At 38.3% G+C, this 20,205-nt stretch overlaps 1 protein-coding gene across 4 annotated transcripts in view; it reads right to left on the reverse strand.

Moving 5' to 3' along the window:
* Positions 1–4,429: 4,429 nt before the first annotated feature.
* ANKIB1 (ankyrin repeat and IBR domain containing 1) overlaps positions 4,430–20,205 on the reverse strand; it is an 88,502-nt gene continuing 72,726 nt past the window's right edge. For 2 of the 4 annotated variants that reach the window (XM_005518794.3, XM_014248557.2), the window contains exons 11-20: positions 19,785–19,915; positions 15,647–15,781; positions 15,012–15,098; positions 14,851–14,917; positions 14,342–14,487; positions 13,570–13,748; positions 12,968–13,019; positions 9,699–9,810; positions 7,955–8,088; positions 4,430–7,609 (exon numbers count right to left, since the gene is read on the reverse strand). In XM_005518794.3, the coding sequence (XP_005518851.1) occupies positions 6,857–7,609; positions 7,955–8,088; positions 9,699–9,810; positions 12,968–13,019; positions 13,570–13,748; positions 14,342–14,487; positions 14,851–14,917; positions 15,012–15,098; positions 15,647–15,781; positions 19,785–19,915 (1,796 nt within the window). In that variant the 3' untranslated portion in view covers positions 4,430–6,856. The remainder of the gene's footprint in view (positions 7,610–7,954; positions 8,089–9,698; positions 9,811–12,967; positions 13,020–13,569; positions 13,749–14,341; positions 14,488–14,850; positions 14,918–15,011; positions 15,099–15,646; positions 15,782–19,784; positions 19,916–20,205) is intronic. The other 2 variants (XM_014248558.2, XM_014248559.2) reach the window with 2 other exon arrangements.

Consider the following 20,205-nt stretch of genomic DNA (forward strand, 5'->3'; position numbering starts at 1 on the left):
CTTCCCGGCGGCGGCGGATATGGCTGCGGCGGGGCCGGGAGCAGCGGAGCCAGGCCTGCCCTCTGCTGGCGGCGGCCGTGCCCCGGAGCCAAAGGGGCCCCGGAGCCAAAGGGGCCCCGGAGCCAGAGGGGCCCCGGAGCCAGAGGGGCCCCGGAGCCAAAGGGGCCCCGGAGCCAGAGGGGCCCCGGAGCCAGAGGGGCCCCGGAGCCAAAGGGGCCCCGGAGCCAGAGGGGCCCCGGAGCCAAAGGGGCCCCGGCCCTCCCAGGGGCTGCTGTCGCCTCGGCTGGAGCCCTGGCGCAGAGAGCGGTGTCCCGTCAGTGCCGGCAAGGGACGGAACCGGGCAGGGGGAAGGCCCGGTGAGTGCAGTTATGACTGGTCAGCCTGGAGAAGGTCGTGGGGAGACCTCGCAGCACCTTCCAGTATCTGAAGGGGCCTACAGGGAACCCAGAGAGGGACTCTTCATCAGGAACTGCAGTGAGAGAACTGGGGGGAATGGGTACAAATTGAAAGATGGAGTATTTAGATTAGATATTAGGAAGAAATTCTCTACTGTTAATGTGGTGAGATACTGAAACAGGTTGCCCAGGGAGGCCGTTGATGCCCCAGCCCTGGCAGTGTTCAAAACGGTGCTGGATAAGGCCTTGAGCAACCTGGTCTAGTGGGAGGTGTCCCTGCTCCTGGCAGGGGGTTGGGACTAATGATCTTTAAGGTAGCTTCCAACCCTTAACATTCTGTGATTCTATGAAGCAGAAACCATCTCTGGTTTCGTTCCTATTTGCAGGGTGTGTCAGATGCTGTCATTCAAGGGTTTATGGCTGTCACTCCTACAGCTCAGCAGAAAATCAGGGGACAGAAGATGGACTGCAATGATTGTCCTGATTCAGGATAAAGTGTTGGTGGATCTTGGCCTCAACATATGCCAGTTTTTGACTTCATTTAGATTAAATATTTGGAAAAAATCCTCTGCTTTGAAGGTGGTGAGGCACTGGAACAGGCTGTCCAGAGAAACTGTGGATGCCCCATCCCTGGAAGTGTTCAAGGTCAGGTTGTGTGGTGCCCTGAACAACCTGGTCTAATGGAAGGTGATCCTGCTTGTGGCATGGGTGGTTAGAACTAGATGATCTTCAAGGTCCCCTACAAACACAAACCACTCTGTGATTCTGTGCCACTCTTGCATGAAACCTCAGTCATGTATCAAGGCCAGGGAATGAACATGTGCCTTTGTGAAGCTTTGAGAGCCAAATGTAGGAACCAACCTAACAGTGGTTCCTCACCTGCTGCCACTCACATGGCCCCTGGCCATCCCACATAGATGTTTTTCTAGTCAGATGTTACGAAAGAAATGCCCCATCATGCATGAGGTTTTGCAGTCTCTTAGTTCTCATATTCAGTTTCCATCCTTAGGGTTTATTTAAAGCTTCTTTGGTGCAAATGAAATTTATTTTTGTCTTGTCCTCAGTGGACACAAATAGCCATAATTTGCAGGGATCTGTTAACAGATGCTCCCTTCATGCAGCGTGCAGTGGATGCAGGGTCTGCCTGGGTTGGTACCGGCTCATGGACAGTTATATTTAACCTCTTGCATGCCTCTTTCACACCAACTTTGAATTCCTTGTCTCAGGTGCCAAATTTATTTCTCAATTTTGATTTAAATCCTGATTTACCTTCTTTTCAAGCTGTTTATACTTATCAGGTGTAGCTTTTTTGTTTTCTGTTTCTTTAATGCATCTCTCTGTAGTTGTATTTTGCAGATCAGTGATCTCCCAGAGCCCTTAAGCTCTTCCCACCAGTTTTGGGTTTTTTTTGTAGCTTCTGCCTGCTTTTGTTCCCAATCACCCACCTCAGCAATCCTCCACTGCTGGGCCCCTCTCACTGCCATCGCGTTGGCATAGCTTCACTAGTCTGTGTGACATGAATGACAATGTCCATTTCTGTCTAGATAAGTATCTAATACTTTGTGAAGGTTTTTAGCTAGTGAATTTTTATAAGATTTATTGCTAATGGATAGCAAATAAAAATGGCAATAGTTGTTATTTTTCAACTCCAGTTCTGCAGTCTTCCTGGCTTCTAATCCCTTGGTCTTTCTGAAACCATGTGCAGGGTCTTTTTTGTCACAAATGCAGAAAGTGTGTGGTTTACATATACATGTATACTCTTAATTAAATATTCTGCATATTTTTAATAACTTCATTCACCGTGATTATTCTTTCTGTTTTTAAGTAATAACTTGAATTTAAAAACCCCCAAATCAATAAAGCTCAAGCTTTAAGAAACCTAATCTGAGGTGATAGTCTAAGATAATTCAGAAATGGTTTAAAGAACCGTTTCTTTGTTGTCAAAAAGTTTTAAATCAGTATTTCTTGAAAAATGTGGTTGTCATTTCAATGGAACCACAGAAAAACATTTTGAGATTTCAGTGTTCTTGGTAATATTACTCTGTTGCCCTTGTGTCAGACCAGAGAGGCAGGGATTGCTGTAAGTGGTGTCTGATCATCCCTACCTCACCTGGAAGGTGACACAAATAACAGTGGTTATGATGTTTTGTCAGAAATTATACCCAGCATGTCTTTTATCTTAGGCAATAGCTGAAATGTTCTGAGAGTTGCTGACTAGCTGGTAGCTAGGGGTAGAAGGAGAGGTGGGGCTCCGGACTTCCTAAAATACCCCTCTCTCCAGAGGATTCCAAGCCTTAAAATGATCCCAAATTTTGAGCATCCTCTTCAGTTTCCTGATTCTCTTTAACTAGCTTCTCTTTGGGGCTAGAGTGGGTTGCCTCAGTCTGAGGCCTGGCTGGAAGTGGCTGATGCAGCTGAGGCATTTTGCGCTGTGTAAGCTCAGCTAAAGTTGCAGAGTAAATGTTTTCTTCCAATTAAAGTGTATTTTCAGTTTATTTTTACCGCAATAAGAGAAAGGGCTGCCCTTTGAAGTCATCAGAGCCCATCCCTGCTCAGTGAAACTTCCAATGCAGTCTCCACAAAGAAGTGGAGGAAGTAAAATGTTGGCTCCACCTGTGGAGGAGAACTGTGTTAGAGACACACTGGCTGTCAGTACAGAACTTTCTTCTTGGGAGCTCTTTGTGAGAGTGGTTTTTATTAAAAGTGATGCACATCCCCACACACTGCTCATTTCCTGCTTCAGTAGATGAATTGTTCTGCAATGGATTTAATTGCATTGCTTCCTCCTAGCTTCTTGCTGCTATCCTACAGTCAAGCTGGCTCACAGCTGAAGAATCCTTTATTCTTATTATGTGTGTCACTGTTCCACAGTCAGCTGCAGAGGATGCACACAGAGTGCTTCTCCAGAAATACTTGTATTGTAAATGCATGAAATTTGGTATAAAGCTCATGGACTGGTGCACTCTGCATTTCCACATGGTTCTCTTCTAAGGTTCTGTACTTAATAGCTCTCTTGTGAGAAAAGCAGCTTGTATTCCCTTAATTCCCAGAGCCACAACTGATGCTGTTTTTGAGATGTGTTGCACAGTTATTACTTGCATAAGTAATACGCATCTGTCTTTGCAGCTTTTGGCTCTTAATCATTCAAGCTTGTAGTAGAGCCAAGAATTCACCCAGGATTTTGTGAGGCCTTTGGGTTTTGGCCTTCTTGAGGGACATGGGTAGGTAAAGTAATGGCACAGATGACATAAACTGACCATGAGTACTTGGTTCTTTCAAGGCATGTTAAAGCTGTCTCTTGAGCCAGACAATTGCTTGTAAAGAAACTGGCTATCATTGTGTCCATGTTTTGGCTTCCATTCTCACCAGCCTCCCTGAGGATTACAGTAGCATGCCTTCTGTGAGGGTGCCCAGGCACTGGAACAGATTGCCCAGAGAAGCTGGAAATGCTCCATCACTGGAAGTGTTCAAGGCTGGGTTGGATGGAGCTCTGAGCATCTTGGTCTAGTGAAAGGTGTCCCTGTGCATGGAAGGGGGATTGGAAGAACATGGTCTTTAAGTCCCTTCCAACCCAAACCAGTCTGTGATTCCATGATCTTGGCATGCTTGGTGGAGGAAGTTGATATTACTGTAACAATGAACAAAATCATTTAATGCTATTAATGTAACAGAGACACTCTGGAATTTCCTGGTAACAATGAAGAGTGGATATTAAGTGGCACTTAAGTAACACTAATTAACAGAATCATTCACAAAAATTAGTCCCTCCTCTTTAGCACCACTATTTGTAGTGATAAGGCATTACTCTACAAAGAACCCATGCACAGTATGGCTGTAGCAATTAAGACAAATTCTATATTAGATTTTTTTCAAAGCTTAATGATGGTACCTTATATTTACAAATCAAAACATTCAGCTTACTCTACATGGTGTCCAACTAATCTGGCACAGTACCAAATATACCCTAAAAATGTCCATCAGCAGTCTCAAGGATCTGCTACAGAAACCCTAAGATGTAATGAGACAGAACGGAATTAGTTTAAGTAATAAATGTTTAATCAAAGAATTTTACATATTATTAACAGCATTCATTTGGCCAAACATCTACATGGTTGTAGTATCCTACTTGTATATAAAGTGGGAATGTATCAAGTATAGACTATGAAAGTGCAAATAACAATTCAAGGTTAGAGTAATTTTTTTACATTATAAAATTAACAGGTTTACAAAATAGTCTTGCCAAACTTTTATTTTTGAATTGTAAAGTCAATGACTATGGTGTTAAAATAAGTACCAAGAAAATACAAATTTAATAGTCTAATTTCATGCTCATAAGAGTAACACGGAAACAATGGATATACTGCACAACCTAACCAAATTACATAAAACCAGAACCCACAAACTTCACTATCTTCACAGAGAGCACTCTTACATATCTTACTGCAACTTTGCAAGACATCTCAATGCAATACACAATCTTTTTGTGAGAATCTTTCTATTCAGAAATTACCATTCAAGGAAGCTATGTGAGTTAAACAACTTTCAGACCAGTTCATGATGACAGTTCATGAAGGACCATTTTAGTTGAAGGACTTTATACCTATAGGTATTTTTCAAAGGCTCAATATTTTGTCAGGAGTAGGGTGGCTAGAGGAAAAGTTGGAAAATTATTTAGACTATTCTAATTTAGTCTCTCTAAAGATGCTTGAAAGTGGACAAGGTTTTTATGGGGTGAGGGTAAAATATTCTTATTTCATTTTTTACTAATATGAACCTTGTAACTGCAAGGTTCCAAAGCTGGATTTGCATGAATTAGTTACCAAAACATTCACTTAAACTCACAGTAATCAATACATAAACTTTGCTATCATGACACTTGCCTATACACACTCAGTAGTAATAAACTTTTATATCATATCAACAGATCTCTGGTAACAGTTAAGTAAAACTTAAAATGGAGTGTATGTAATTTGCTCATGTTATGAAAAGTTTTGATTATATTTAATTAAAACAGCCATTTGAACAACTTATTCTAGTTGTAATTACATACTGTACCATTGTATCTCACTAACTGTAGATCGATGCTTTTAAGCAAATCTAAAACCAGTATTTTTGTTTTTCACGGTACAACAACTAGGAAAAGGTTTTTTTGTGGGTTTTTTTTTTCTTTTTTAATTTTTTTTCTTACACTAAACAGTAATCACACAGCAAATGAATATTGTGCAATTGAACAAATACCTAGTAGTGTTTTGTATATGCAAAAACACTGACTGAACGTTTAGTTATTTACTGTAAAGGCAAGGCCATGGGTGGTTTTATGGAGGTCTTTGCAATTAATAGCATAGTTACTCCAGAACAAACACTGAATTTGAATTACTTGTTTAACTGTGGCAACTATCCAGTTGGGTTAGGCAAAGGCACCGTAATATGTTGAGCAGGATGTGTTATCTGAACTTTTAAGTGTGGGACTGGCTAATATATGAAAATTCTGTATTCCTGTATTTTTATAAAATGTTATCATTAAAAGTAATTGCACTATTAGTGCATAAAATGCTTCGTAGAATTATGAAAACAAAGAACTATGATTGCACTTCCATTAAAGTGTCTCAAAATACAGCATAGCTGTTGCTAACTCACTGTATTTTAATATTTAAAATAACTGTTTAACAGCAGCATTAGGTTTTATTAACTTAAGATACAGGCCACATTTAATTAAATGCAGTCACCATGGCAACATACGCCAGTTAAATTTAGAGAAGCAATGCTACCCAGTGGTTTCTTTCACTGCTAAGAATTGTGGGATTAGTTGGATAGAGTAACACTGCACTGTTTCATTAGGCTACTGCCAGTTAACTTTTCAGAGTTTGGCACATTTGGACTGTAAATAGACATGAAAAAATCTTTGATTTTAAAGGGAAAGAATATCCCCTAAAACTTGTTCCTGGAGCAGTACTACAGAGAAGCATTAAATACCTCCGTTCACACTGCTAACAAAAATGAAACGAGTAAGGAAAAGTTGTGGAAAACAAAACCAAAATGCAAATGAGCTGCTAGATGTTATTTTGGTGAAATTATGAGTTCTAAAAAATGGAATAAACTATTTCTTAGGAAAACCAACCAAAATAATCAGTGTAAGCCTTTAATCTGTACTTTCAAGTTAAGGATCATCAACCTAAGGCTAAACAGATGCTGCATTGTATTAGGAATGTGGAATACAACCTACTTATTCCTTTCTCTTGAGAGCAAAAAGGCAAATACTACCTAATTAAATGCAAAGGATATTCCTTGAAAGGTTCACATTATTATGAAGAACTACAATTCAAGAGAACTCCTAAATATCCGTTGGTATGTCAGTGGTTACAACTGAGTTGCAATTATGTGGATCAAAGCCTCCATAATGCTTACTCCACATACTGTACCATCTGTCACCACCATTCTTTTACTCCAGATTTACTTTGTATTCATACCAAATGCACATGTTCAGTCCATTCACTTGAGGTTTGAGGAGTCTGACTTGAACTATCTCCTGAAGCATCTAGGGTGCTTGTTACCTCCCTGTTATTATCACCAATTTGTGATACTGTTTCACTTGGAATAATGTTTTCTTCAGAAGTGCTTTCCTCTGCTTGGGTTCCTCTGCCTTCATTTTTGAGTGCATCCTCAAACAGTGCATGCTCTTCCTGAGGCTTCAGCCCTGTGTCTGTAAGATTTGGTTGCCCTGCTGACCCATCTTCAGTACTGGGATGCTGTGACTCCTCATCTGTTTCTGTACTTGTTGAGGGGATGAGAGCAATACTCTGTGGGTTCATGTCATGAAACCAGGCCATAATATTTCCAAGCAGATTTTCATTGGTATTGGGATCTTGACTGCTGGATTCAGCATCGCTTGATGTTGAGTATAATCCACTTCTTGTCTCGCTGCAGGGGTGGGAATGAAGACGATCAGCTGAGAAGGGATCATTGCCTGTACCCAGTCTCATCAGACTGTCACCAAGTTCTAGCAGCTCAGAGCTGCTCAAAGCACCCCTTGGGTTGTCTATACTTATGGGAGCAGAGTCCAGTCTTGTAGGCAAAGAGGTACCTATTGCTCCTAAAGATGCCTCATTACTTAGAAAGTCTCTAGTTTCTTCATCTATGGCCAAGCCAGATTCTTGTAATGACAGCTGAATAGCTAGCAGGATGTTTGGGTCATCTTCATCCAGAGAACTCAGAGCCTGTGGAAATACATAAGGTTGCTCTCAGAATAAAACTTGCATCTTGTTACACATTTTGGATGAAAAGGTATTTTGGCTCAAATCTGAAATTCATTCATTATTCCTACATGTCCTTTATCAGAATCAATTTTTACCAACAGAGCTAACAACATGATTGAAAAAGTAACTCTTGTAATGTCAGTGATTGTTTAGCAATTCTTACCATTGCAAATGTGTAATTTGTTGTCCTAGATTCTCCCTTTCTCCTTGAAGAATTAAGAAAATTTGCAGAGACAAAATGACATAGAAAGGCAGAGCAGAGAGCAAGCAAAGCAGAGAGAATGGAAAAGAGATTAGGGGAGGTACCTGAAGAGAATCCTGGTTTTCAGAGCGACTGACAGGGGTATAGTCATGAAGCGAAGAGCTGTGCAGAATACCCATAGAAGCTGAACTCACCATGGAGGTGCCATGTCTTCTACTGCTGCCACCTTCCTGAGTGTCTGTTTGGGCAATCAAAACAAAAGCGGTTGAAGAACCAGCGAGAAAGCCTCCTCCACTGTGATTTACTGACAGAATCTCTTCCTTCATTTTGGATTCTAGTTGTGTAATTTTACTCCCTTATTCACTCTGAATGAAAGAATCCAAACCACTCCTTCCACATCAGCTCTCACACAGTGGTGAAACACCAATCCCACTGTTTTAGGAATGACTGCCCGGCTCATTTGTCCGTCCTGCCCTCAATACCCTTCTCTGTGGAAGCATGGGCTATGCCATTGGGAGCACGGGCAGAGGGGGCAAAGTGATTCTAATGCACATGATTTATGGAAAGCCCTGAAAATGACTGCATGTGGACACAAATACAGGATGCATTTACAAGTGGATTACAAATCACATTTGCCCATTTCTCTGTTCTTTCAAAGACAAAACCTCTGCTGTAATGTTAACATTATAATAGCTTTTACTGTAACATTGCAGCACAATTAAGAGTAGAGTTGTTAGTGAATACTTCAGCAATTACTGACATTGCTGTTTTCTTAAAAACAACAAAAAATAGAAGTAAGATGCGGTTTCCAGAAAAAACTGCTCTGCAATAAAAATAAATGTAAATCTTTTGACTTTGGAAAATGGAATTTTCCACTCCAAAACTCAAAATGTGAGACTGAAATAAAATAATATTCACTTGCATGCTTTAACAGTGTGCACTTGGCCATTGCTACTATATCCAAGCATTCCGTCAAAATCTAGTCCTTGAACTAACATTCAAGTTTTGCATTTTATTTAATTAAAATTAATTTTAAAATTAAAATTAATTAATAGGGAAGAACCAAAGTTCACAAAAATTTTGATTATTTTTTCTAAAATAAAAGATGCACATGATGCTTTCTCCTCAATAAAAGATCCCTCCTTTTGGTTTTAAAGAACAAGCTATATATTAAGTTCCTGAGACACAGCAATGAGAGTTTGTGCAGCATGGCTAAGAGACTCAGCACACAGACTGGCAGCTCTGCAGAAACAGTATCACAGTATGATTTGGATTCAAGCTATTTCTGTACCTTTGCTAAAGTTCTGGCAGAACTGAGCCAGCCCAGACAGCCAAGCCACAGAGAGACCTTCAGGGACTGTACTACCAGCCCTCAGAAGAGCAGCTGGAAGTCACAGCTCAGGCCAAATTCTTTCCTGGCTGCCTTTGCTAATACAGCTTCTGAGGAGAGTTTTGGAACACAGCCTTAGGATGCTCTTCCACAGGCCTGTAGCCTCTACATTCTATGCACAACTGGTTATTTTCATTGGTGTAGAAGACCTGGTGTATGCACGAGTGATCTTCAAAATTTCTTCAGAAAAGCAAACCTGTGCTGGACAACTGAGGAGTTTTTAGTGGGAAGATCAATGCATTTCTCTTTCAGAACAGCAGCAGCCACAGTGAAGTCAACAACACTTCCAAAATCACATTAAAAAACCTGCAGAGACAAGCCTTTATTTGTATCCTGGAAAATACAGCAATGTATCTGAAGCTTCCTTAAAGTGTATGTACAGAAGAACAAACACTGTGGTCTCTACTAGCAACTTCTGAAGCAGGAAGAGAAAGAACCAGCCCCAGAGAGGTCCGTACCTAATGTACTCTCACTGGGGTCATCAGGGTCTGGAGTATTACTCAGCAGACTGTGCATGTCTCCACGTCGACGCTGTCTGTGCCTCCTCCGATACTGAAATTCAGCATATTCCTGCATAAACCAAAGGTTACAAAACACAGGGCAGCATGCAATACTATTTTTCTGAGTAACAAGCACCACATTTTTATAAAAAATGTGTGATTTTATATGCTTATTATAAAATCATCTGCTTTCAGAAAAATGAATTGCAAATTGTATCATGCGACGCTTAACATAAATAACAAAAAAATCCAAGGTAATCCTAAATCTATAAAACAATGAATTAGCAAAAAAAAAATTAACTAGATGTACTACCAACATTTTAATACTTGCAATCTCCTTTTTTAACAATTCCAAGAACACATTCCTTGTTTAAAATCTTTGACGCCAAACTTTATGTATGCACACATTGACACACTTTTTAATAAATGCATACTCAGTGATTTTAGAACATAAAAATAATTGATGTGAATTAGACCAATAGATTATCTCAGAATCTCTGGTGCCAGCAATTGGCAGTAGAAAATAACCTCAAAAAGACTACAGAAAGCTGGTAGACATACAGTGGGACTTGATACACTTTTCCCAGACTCCAGGACACTATGGCTCCAGAACTTCTTAAGCTGTATCTGAGACTCTTCTACTGGACAGTCTATGATGGATTTTTATTCCATGAATTACAAATCTCCTCTACTTTTGCTGAACTCAAGCTGCTAGTGAGCCATACCATATTGATTTGAACTCCTGCAGCCTGTATTTTATCATATTGTGTGTGCTTGGATAGTTTATATACATAAGGAAAAGACTCTTGACCACATCAAGCTAATATCCCAATGGTTAATTATCTTTATACTTGGATCGATTTGGATATCTTTCCTAATATGAAGAAACTAGTTTTATGCTTGAAGGGAAGTTACCAGTATCTTTTCTGGTATGTCCAGCTGACACTGAACCTCTCTAGGTAGCACCTTGTGTAATTTCAATTATTCATACACACAAGGCAATAAAACTATGCACAATGGTGCTCACTCTTCAGAAAAGAATACTGTTTTTATTTCTGTGAGCTCCAAGTTGGAAATCGGTAATCCAAAGGATTCATTTGGCCAAATGAATTGGGAAAGGTAAACAGTACCATTAGTTTTCCTTTCCTATATTAACTCTTCATTATCAACATCTAAAGGACCTAAAACTTAAATCCAGAAGTGTTATTTCACTTACACAATGACCTTATTAATGTAGATGGTATTATGAGAGTATGTTTTTTTCCATGAACTTTCTCAGACCAAGTTCTTACTCATAATGACATGTGCAAGACAAAAGGAATAGTCACAAAACCATCTGTGTGGGCAGATTTTTTTCCATGGAAATGGTAAGAATATCAAAAAGTAGCTTTATTGGACCAGACAAAAGGTCCATTTAGCCAAATATTCTGTCTTCAACAGCAGTCAGTAGTATATGCATGTTAGTCTTTGGAACACCATAAAGAAACAAGGAAAACATGAAGTGATTCTTCTCTAAAATATTCTTCCAGCTTTTAGGGATCTCAGGGATTTTCTAAATGCAAGGTGGAGCCTTAAACAACAAAAAATTAAACCTCGATATAGAACAATATAGCTGAATTATTTAAAAAATATATAATTATATCACTGAATCAGAAAAGGAATCATGGGAAGTGGCCACTGAACACTAAGATTTATTCATCATACCAGATCTTAGCTCTCATTTGTTTTCCATAAAATAATAGATTTTACTAACAGCCACTTAATTTTTGGTTGGTTATTAACCTTTAGAAAGAGATCTTAATTACTACTTATGAAACCTTATTTCTTATTACATAGAACAATTTTCTACATGTGAGCAAAAGAAATTTTAATTTTGTTGGGCAGAAACATCTTGGCTTCACACAGTGTTCTACAACAACCAGCATTCCTTGCCAAAACCAGTAAGATTTTATTTTCTATAATAATCTGCTATACACAGTCATTCTGCTACCTGTCAGTAAAAGTACAGCTCTATGTAAAATACTTTGCAGTGAAATTCACTAAAATAAACAAAGATGACCATTACTAATTCTACAAAATTCCTTTAGCATAGGTGGTTGCAAGTATTCGTGATAGCTACAAAGCAAAGAAACCAACTTGCATCACACAGTGCTACATTTAGGCAAATCATAAAAACTCATAAGCAGATCATCTAAGCACAGCTGCAATTGCACCTCCTGCTAAACAGCTTTTCAACACATTTCTTACCAGCTTCTTCTCATAGCCACTTCCACTGATAATATAGTAATATCACAATGAGTTTGATGTTGGCAGATGTGGGATTATTTCACAAAAGGACTAAAGGAACTGGACAGGAGAAGCAGCTGATTTTTTGTAGATAAGCGAGCCATGTTCTCACCAGCATGATGCTCACCAACAATAGCAAAGGAAATATATGGAAAAAGTACATGGAGTTTTCTAGGATGTTTAAAAATGACTAGCTAGAAAGAAAACAGCAAACAAGGAAATGTTGAAATGAAGTTTCCTTCCTGACTGAATGCTTTAATCTAATGTTCTTAAAACATTAAATAAAAATAAAGATGATAAAGAAAAGCTTTAGGGGAAGCTTCTCATTTTTCAGAGCAGAGTCTCAAAAACTACTTCACTCTTTCCCATATACAGATCATAAAAGATTTATTTAACAATGATGATTTTTGTTCTTGGTAAAGTAGCAAAAATTAATGTAATTTGAGTTTGCAATTTCCATCCTGCTTCAGTACATAACAATAAAAAGAAATATTTGAAATATTTAACAATATTTAGGAGTATGCTTGCATATTTTTGTTGGGATGGAAATTTTTTAGACTTTTTGTGAAATTCTGGTGAACTGATATTGCATTCAAAAGTGATCTACAGAATTTCATGCATTTATTACTTTAAGTTCTCCAGCACACAGACAACAGTTTCTATTAAATTTTAAAACTGGTTATGTACTTGGAAAATGAATGTGCAATAGCTTGTCTAATGCCACCTTACATAACTTCATCCATGTTAGAGGCACTGTTTAGTCATTGCATAATTAGCCATGAATATATTTCCTTCTATTGTGAAATAAATGAAATGGAAAGCTTAACCAACTTGAAATGCTTCGACTCAAGATAAGGAAGCTCTTCATGCAGATTGTGATCATACCTGTGTTTCTAGCATATGCAGAATTAAGTTAAAAAAATTAAAAAGAAATAGTTTACCTCAGGGGACGCAAATCCTAAATATTCCCAATCCCATGTTCCACCAGCAAAGCTATAAAATGGAAAGATACACCATAAAATTTAGTAGTAGGACAAATATGAACAACCTCTAGAGCTTCAAAACTTATTGAAATCTGAAAAGTAGTGCAAAAATTGTAGCTCTTAACAAGCCTTCCCCTTTAATTCTTGACTCAAAATTTATTTTGAAAACCCTACAGTTAAATTGTTGACTATTCCAGAGATGGCTGATATGTTTAGCAAATATGTAAGAGGTTTTTGAAGTGTACCAGGTATTTAGTGACAATCTTGATGGAAAAAAGTGAAATGGAAGCCATGACATTCAATCATTAATATATCACAAATGGGGAAGCAATTTAGGTTACGACGTACAGAGCAGTGATCCTCCTGAAGAAAAATATGTTTTTCCCCAAAGGCTATAATTCCACAAGGATGAAATGTTCAGGAAAATGTAACTTTCACACTGATTTACAACCACCACACTTAGCATCCTCCTCATAGTCAGAGAACAGCAATGGACTCACCCACTTGGGCAGCTATCAAAAGAAGAATTTCTGACTTGTGCAGTGTTTTGGGTGGATTACCTGCGCCTGGGTGCTTCTGGAGAGTCTGCAGGAGCAACTCCACGGGCCACAGAGGCCAGGAACTCCTGTCGCTTCTGCTGCACAAGACAAGCTGCTCGGATGATTTTATGGCGAGGTGTCCGAAGGTAAGGCCTGTTCACTTTCTGTGCAAGGTCTTCAGTGACCATTTCTAGGTCTGTCTGCAAGAGTTAATAATACAGAAAAAACAGTTTTACAGGGAAATGCAAATCAGGAAGAGTTCTCCATAAATACTGAGTGGAATGATACCCATTTTCCTGAAAATACCTTTGAAATACCAAAATACCCCAAAATATCTGCCCCATAGCCTACTCTTTTACTGACCTACATTCTGTCCTCCAGCTTGGAGCAGGATTTCCCTTCACTCTGAAATATTGAACATTTTCAGGGTACCTAAGAGACAGGAAAGGAGGCAGCAGTCCCAAGTACTCCCCTAGTTTTGCCTCCTCCCAGATGTCAAACACATCAGAAGGGAAAGAAAGAAAAGAGAAGCTAGAGAAGGAGATGAAGACTGAAGCTAAAATGTTACCCTCAGGAAGCAGATTAACAGGAAATTTTCTTACTTTCCCCTTCCATCTGTCCTTATCCTTTTCATTTGCAAAGTGATATAAAAAATGTGCTACTTTTTCAAACTTGGTTACAAATACAAAACAGGTATGTCAGTTTTATACTACAAAACTGGCAGAAAGACACTGATAATGAATATAAAAAAAATAAAGTGCCATTAGGAAAGTAAAATATATCCATGTATTACCTGCATAAGTTCAAATATTTCTTTCTTTGTGCTTTTAGGCTCTAAAAAGAATCCATATGGATAAGAACACTTAAGAATGCGGCGAGTTTTTAGAAGCTCTTGCACTGCATCTTCAATGAATGTGGTATCAGGACAGCCTCCCTCAGCTGCAATACGAAACAAACATTGGGAAAGTACTTTCCTGCTGATGTCAGCATTACGTCTGTGCATATCAGTTAAATATTTTGCAAGTAAAGAGCAGCAAGTTCTCAATGACTGCACAGTGTTCTTACTAAAAGATAAGCACAGAACATTAGCTTCTACCTTACTAATGCTACTTCCTCGTTGAAGCCTTGGAATAGGTAAGATTTACTGTACATTTAACTTTCATCCAATATTTACAAATTCTAGTATGGGAGGGATGACATCACACAGCAGGCTTGATGTGAGCACTGTTCAAAAAAGAATAGTTTAGCCACAACTGTGTTGATCTGATTTCAAATCAAAGGCAGATCACAGCAAATACTTACTTCCACTCAGAGCTCTACTCAACTGCTCCATCTTTTCTTTGGCTGTTTTTAGAAGGCGCTGTTCTAACTAGAAAAAGAAAGTAAGTAAAATACAATAATATAATTATTTTTGGATTAATAAAACAGAAACAAACATCAGTAAAAAATGGCTTGACCCACACCTGGTAGCTAAGTTCATGGTTCTTAAATCTTGTATAATAGTGCATAAACCTATCAAGCTCTTGGAATCTTCTATGCTTCTTTTCAGCCTGGAAAATAATGGAGAAGCAAAAGAAACCAAAATAAGTCTTATCATTTGATACAACAATCACCATTAGATATAATTAAATAATGAACTGTTTCTATTCAGACTATATTTAAAGTATTGTACACAGTGCTGAGTGCCATGTAAGTAGAGACAAAATTAATTTTTGAAATTCACAAAGCTGCAAATACTGCAGCCAAAGAATTGCTACACTGTCATGCCTGCTATATAAAGCAGCTTTCCAAAAGCCAAAATTAAGGCATGTCTTCTGTAGTGCACAGCAGCTAATTACAGGACCAGCATGCTCATTTCACAAAAGGAAACCATGTCACAGAGCAGTAAAATGACTTAAGTCACCAGTGGTTGTTAACAAAGTCAAAAGCAGAAATCTTATGCATCCACAAGTAGGTAATACTTGCTTTTTCTCTGATACATTTAAGGTTGTATTTTTCCGTTTGGAACTGTGGTTTGGAAGAATTTTGATTAAACTTTTCCTGAATGGAGAATTGCAACCTTGCTGCTATTTTTCAAATACACACATTCATTTGTTACCTCTACTGTCATCTCCTTGGACTGTTCCTCTACATGCTGAATAACTTCATAGCGAGTGCATCTGTAGTAGCCTCCAGTGGAAGAGCTGTGCTTCTTCCACTCTTCTAAGCATATCCAGCAAAAGTCATATTTGCACTTCAGAAAAAAACAGGAAAAAAAAATAAAAATTGAAATGTCTTAGGTTTGGCATCATTATTCCTTTATGGACAACTTAATTAACAGCATTCTGAGTGTAAAAATTTTTTGAGGATCCTCCTTCCTAGTTTACTTACTCAGGAGATCTGTTTATGAAACTATATCAAACCATGTCAGTCATCATTTTTGTGCCTTGGATCATTAGACTGTGTTGGATCTACCTGTTAAGTTTTAAGTGAAGGAAATAAACCAAATGGTAAATACAGCTGATCAGGCCTGGTTTTTTTGTTATTGTTAAAAAAAGTCCCATTTCTTTAAATAACAAACTATTTATTAATAAATATTTATTAAAATAAGAAACTATTCATGAGAAAGACTGAATTTTTTTTTCCTAGTATTACTTAAAAAAACGTGATTATTGGTGCTTTTGTCATGTGCTGTTCCTGATACAAAATACTGATAACAACTACTAAAGCAAGAGAGAAGTCTGAACATAAACTCTGATGAGTGACTACTTCCAGGTGAGCCTTTTCTGCACTGAGTAAAGTGCTTTCAAAATGGGTAAAACCTTACAAGGAGGCTTATTCAGGCTTCTCTGCATCAGAGAAGATCAAACTGTGTTAAATATTCTCAATTCAGCAGTGAGTTCTCAGCTAGTTAATTTCAAAATAACTGGAAGCTATTTACGGACAGATAAGCAAAAGACTTCACAATTTGGTGAATCATGTTTATCTGTCTTATAGATGAGGAAAGAAAATTTACATTAATCAATATTATGCCTGGTGTATTATTAGTGGCATTTGACAAATTAAATTGCATTTCTTCTCTCTTTGATAAGTTTAACCTTTCCAGGAATACCTACTCCATACCAGATGTGTTTGTCTGTATTTACTTTATACTGTCACTTAGATGTATTACAGGAAGGAATTAAATCTAATTCTTGCATTGTACATTTGCTAATTTTGTCTCAAAAATCAGTAGTGCTGATTTTCTTCTAAAAAAACAATGAAGACTAGAATATTTCTTCTTCTTACCCTGTTCCTTCTTGTTTTCAAACATTTTTTAAAGCTGCTGGTTTATAAAAAAGGGTGACAAGTGCTGAGAATGAAGTACAAGAACAACTGTGTAAGTGTTGAGTATCATTGCATCATTTGCCTACCATTCAAACCCATTCATATTCATTATAAGAGAAAGAAATCATTACAAAATATTCAAGAGATCATATGAAACAAGGTGTTTCACAGGTAACTGAACTAATAAAGCTTGACTTCCTATTAATTTATGCATATATGCTCCTACTGCAACAATCTCAATTCTCCCAAATTATCTCCCATCTGACCGCTTCATTATATTTATCTTTCCATCTCTCATATCTCCAAAAGCCTCCTCAAATCCAAGATTCACACAGTGTTCCCAGACCCTCCTCCCAGTATCTCAGTCTCATTAGACATTCAAAACCACATCAGCTGTTTCTACACACTTTCAAAACCCAAAATCATTTTCAAGAAGGGCAAGAAGAACAGCCCTGGACACTGCAGCCTGTCAGGCTCACTTCAGTGCATGGTAAAATCATGGAAAAGATTACTCTGGGAGGTACTGAAAATTACCTGGAGGACAATGCAGTCATTGGTCACAGCCAGCACAGCTTTATGAGGGGAGGTCCTGCCTGTCAAACCCAATTCCCTTCTGTGACAGGGTAACCCACCCAGCTGAACAAGAGAAGCCAGGTGATATAACCTTTTTGGACTTCAGCAGAGTTTATGATGATCTCTCACAGCCTCCTTCTGGACAAAACATCCAGCACAGTGCTGGATAACCATGTTACGAATGGCTTCACTTGGACACAGGACTTGAAAGAATACTGGGTTTGCCAATTACACTAAATGGGGAGGAGTGGTCCACTCTCTTGAAGGCAGGAAAAGGCTCTTCACCAGAGGGTGGCTGGGCACTGGAACAGGGAAGTGTTCACAGCACCAAGCCTGACAGAGTTTAAGAAGTGTCTGGACAAAGCTCTCAGGCACATGGTGTGACTCTTGGGGTGTCCTGCACAGGGCCAGTAGCTGGACTTGTAATCGTGGTGGATCCTCTCCAACTCAGCATATTCTATGATTAACTCCTGAGCTCTGTTTTATGTGTCTTTATGATCACTGAGCCTTGTATCATCACCACCTGAGCTTAACAAATCCCATCTGCTGCCTTGCCATGGTCTAAGCCAAGTATGATAGGTAATTGCTGAGCCCATAACAACTGGGTAGGTAGTTCAGCCTCTCCCTTGGTGGCAGTACACATGAAGTCTCTGCATCATACAGCTACCAAGTTTCATGAAACTTGCAGCAATTTATTATCTATGAACAACCTCCTCTTCCTTGAAATCAAAGTACCCATAAGGCTAAAAAACAACTATAGATGGTGGAGTGAGAAAACAGGACTGAGTAAGCCTTGCCTTGTTAGAAGCTGCACTCATAAAACAGTGAGAAAATGCCTGCTTAAGTACAGAAAACAGGGTTTTATGAGTAAGGAGTATCCCCCTCTACACCAAGGTACATGCTAGATGCTAAGAAGCAGCCACAGCCCATCATGTAGTAGGCCTGAGCAGACCTCCCTGCAAAAAAAGGCAGAACCTCCATCAGGGATTGTTACTTCAGCAGAGGAAGAGACAAGGGAGATGACCACAATTCCTTGTGTCCGAACTCTGCAATTACCTTCCTCACCAGGCTGAGGGGAGGCAGCTTCTGCCTGCTGAGATTTCTCCGTGACAAAAAGAATCTGATTGTTTTAAGGACACTTCAAGCTGCCTATAAGCATCAAAAAAGAGAAGAGACCTCTGGTTATCAGCTATTGCCTTAGAAAGGTAAATTATCTACATTCGTCAGTGTTTAATGGCCAAAGTCTTCTGCAGCCTGAAGCTGCTTTGTTCAACTGAGCTCCCTAGCAACAGCTGCAACAAACATACGTTAATAGAGTTTCAGAAATATGGAACTTAAGAGCTCTTTTTAAAATCATTTAAGACAAAAAACTCCAAACCACCAAACTTGGCATAAATCAAAGTGTAGGAGAATGTTCTCCGCTGCCAATGATACCAAAAAAAGCCCTGATCTTCAATTCGTATCACAGAGAGAATATGTAACAAAATAAAGAAAATGGGATCTGCATAGCAATAGAGACCTTCACATTTTCAGAAAAATAAAGAGAATTACTTTCTAAATCTGTTAGCCTTTTATTGTAGGCCAACTATGTCAAGTGTTCACTACGTTCTTATTTTTAATGATGCTCCTCAAAGAGATAATAGTTGTACTTATGTCAGATATTTGTGACATAACAAAACAGTTTTCTAAATATGCTGCTTTTAACTAACTTGAGCGAAAAAGCATTTTCAAATCATGCTGAACTCATGGCAAAAATATTCCTTCTATTTTGGTAGCACAGTGCAAACTTGTGACTAATTTTCTGGCTGCTGTCATCAATAAATTTCCTTTGGAATCACTCTTTGCTGTCTTTTCATTCCTACTGATTAATTCCTGTTTACAGTTTTCCACCTAAATTTCTCTTGCTTTGTTGCTATATTAGAGAAATAATGAGAAAGAAAAATATGGTAAGGCAAAACTTTCATTAGAACTAAGCCTTCCTTAAAATCTTACATCTGCCAATTAGAACTGTTCTTCTACATTATTAATGACTATTAAACCATCAATTATTTCTGCTTCATACTATATTGGTAATTATTCTTAGGTGTTTATGAAATTTCAATCATTATAATGTACACTTGTCAACCAAACAGAAGATTTCAGTAAATATTAAACATTTTCTAAATACACAGAAGATTTCAGTAAATATTAAACATTTTCTAAATACATGTAACCTGCTCATTATCTAATTCTTGCAACAGGTTCCACTGGCTATCAGGCATGACCCTTCAGAGGTTTTGGACCTCTGTGATCCTAAAACAGATACAGGACATACAAAGCTGAATTCCTCAAGAAATCCCATGATGGGTCCTTCTTACCTTAGCACACTGCATATGGTTGCAGCCCTCATTCTTCTGGATTGGAGACTTGCAGTTGGCGCAAGGTTTGGAGTTGGTCAGTAACCACAGGCAGTTGGCAGCGTCCTCATAGGCCTCACTCACTCCCACAACTTTTTGAGTGCGACAGGAGGATGTGGAGCATGCAAAAATAGAGAGGTTGAAATTGTGCTTGTGTAATCTTGTGTGAGAATCAGATTAAGAATGATGCAAGTTTCCCTATTTCTTGACAAAATATTGAATTTTTTCCTGTTATATATTTCTCACATATATTTTATTATTACATTTCCTAATTTATACATATATATTAATACACTTATTATTTCAATGTATTTCCACACATCTATTTTAATATAAATTTATATACAGTATATGTGACAATTACAATATATTAAAGGGGCAA

The sequence above is a fragment of the Pseudopodoces humilis genome, chromosome 1 (genome assembly GCF_049639895.1).
Source record: "Pseudopodoces humilis isolate 2021_Gansu_Grassland_sample_001 chromosome 1, ASM4963989v1, whole genome shotgun sequence".
In the NCBI taxonomy this organism is placed as follows: Eukaryota; Metazoa; Chordata; class Aves; order Passeriformes; family Paridae; genus Pseudopodoces; species Pseudopodoces humilis.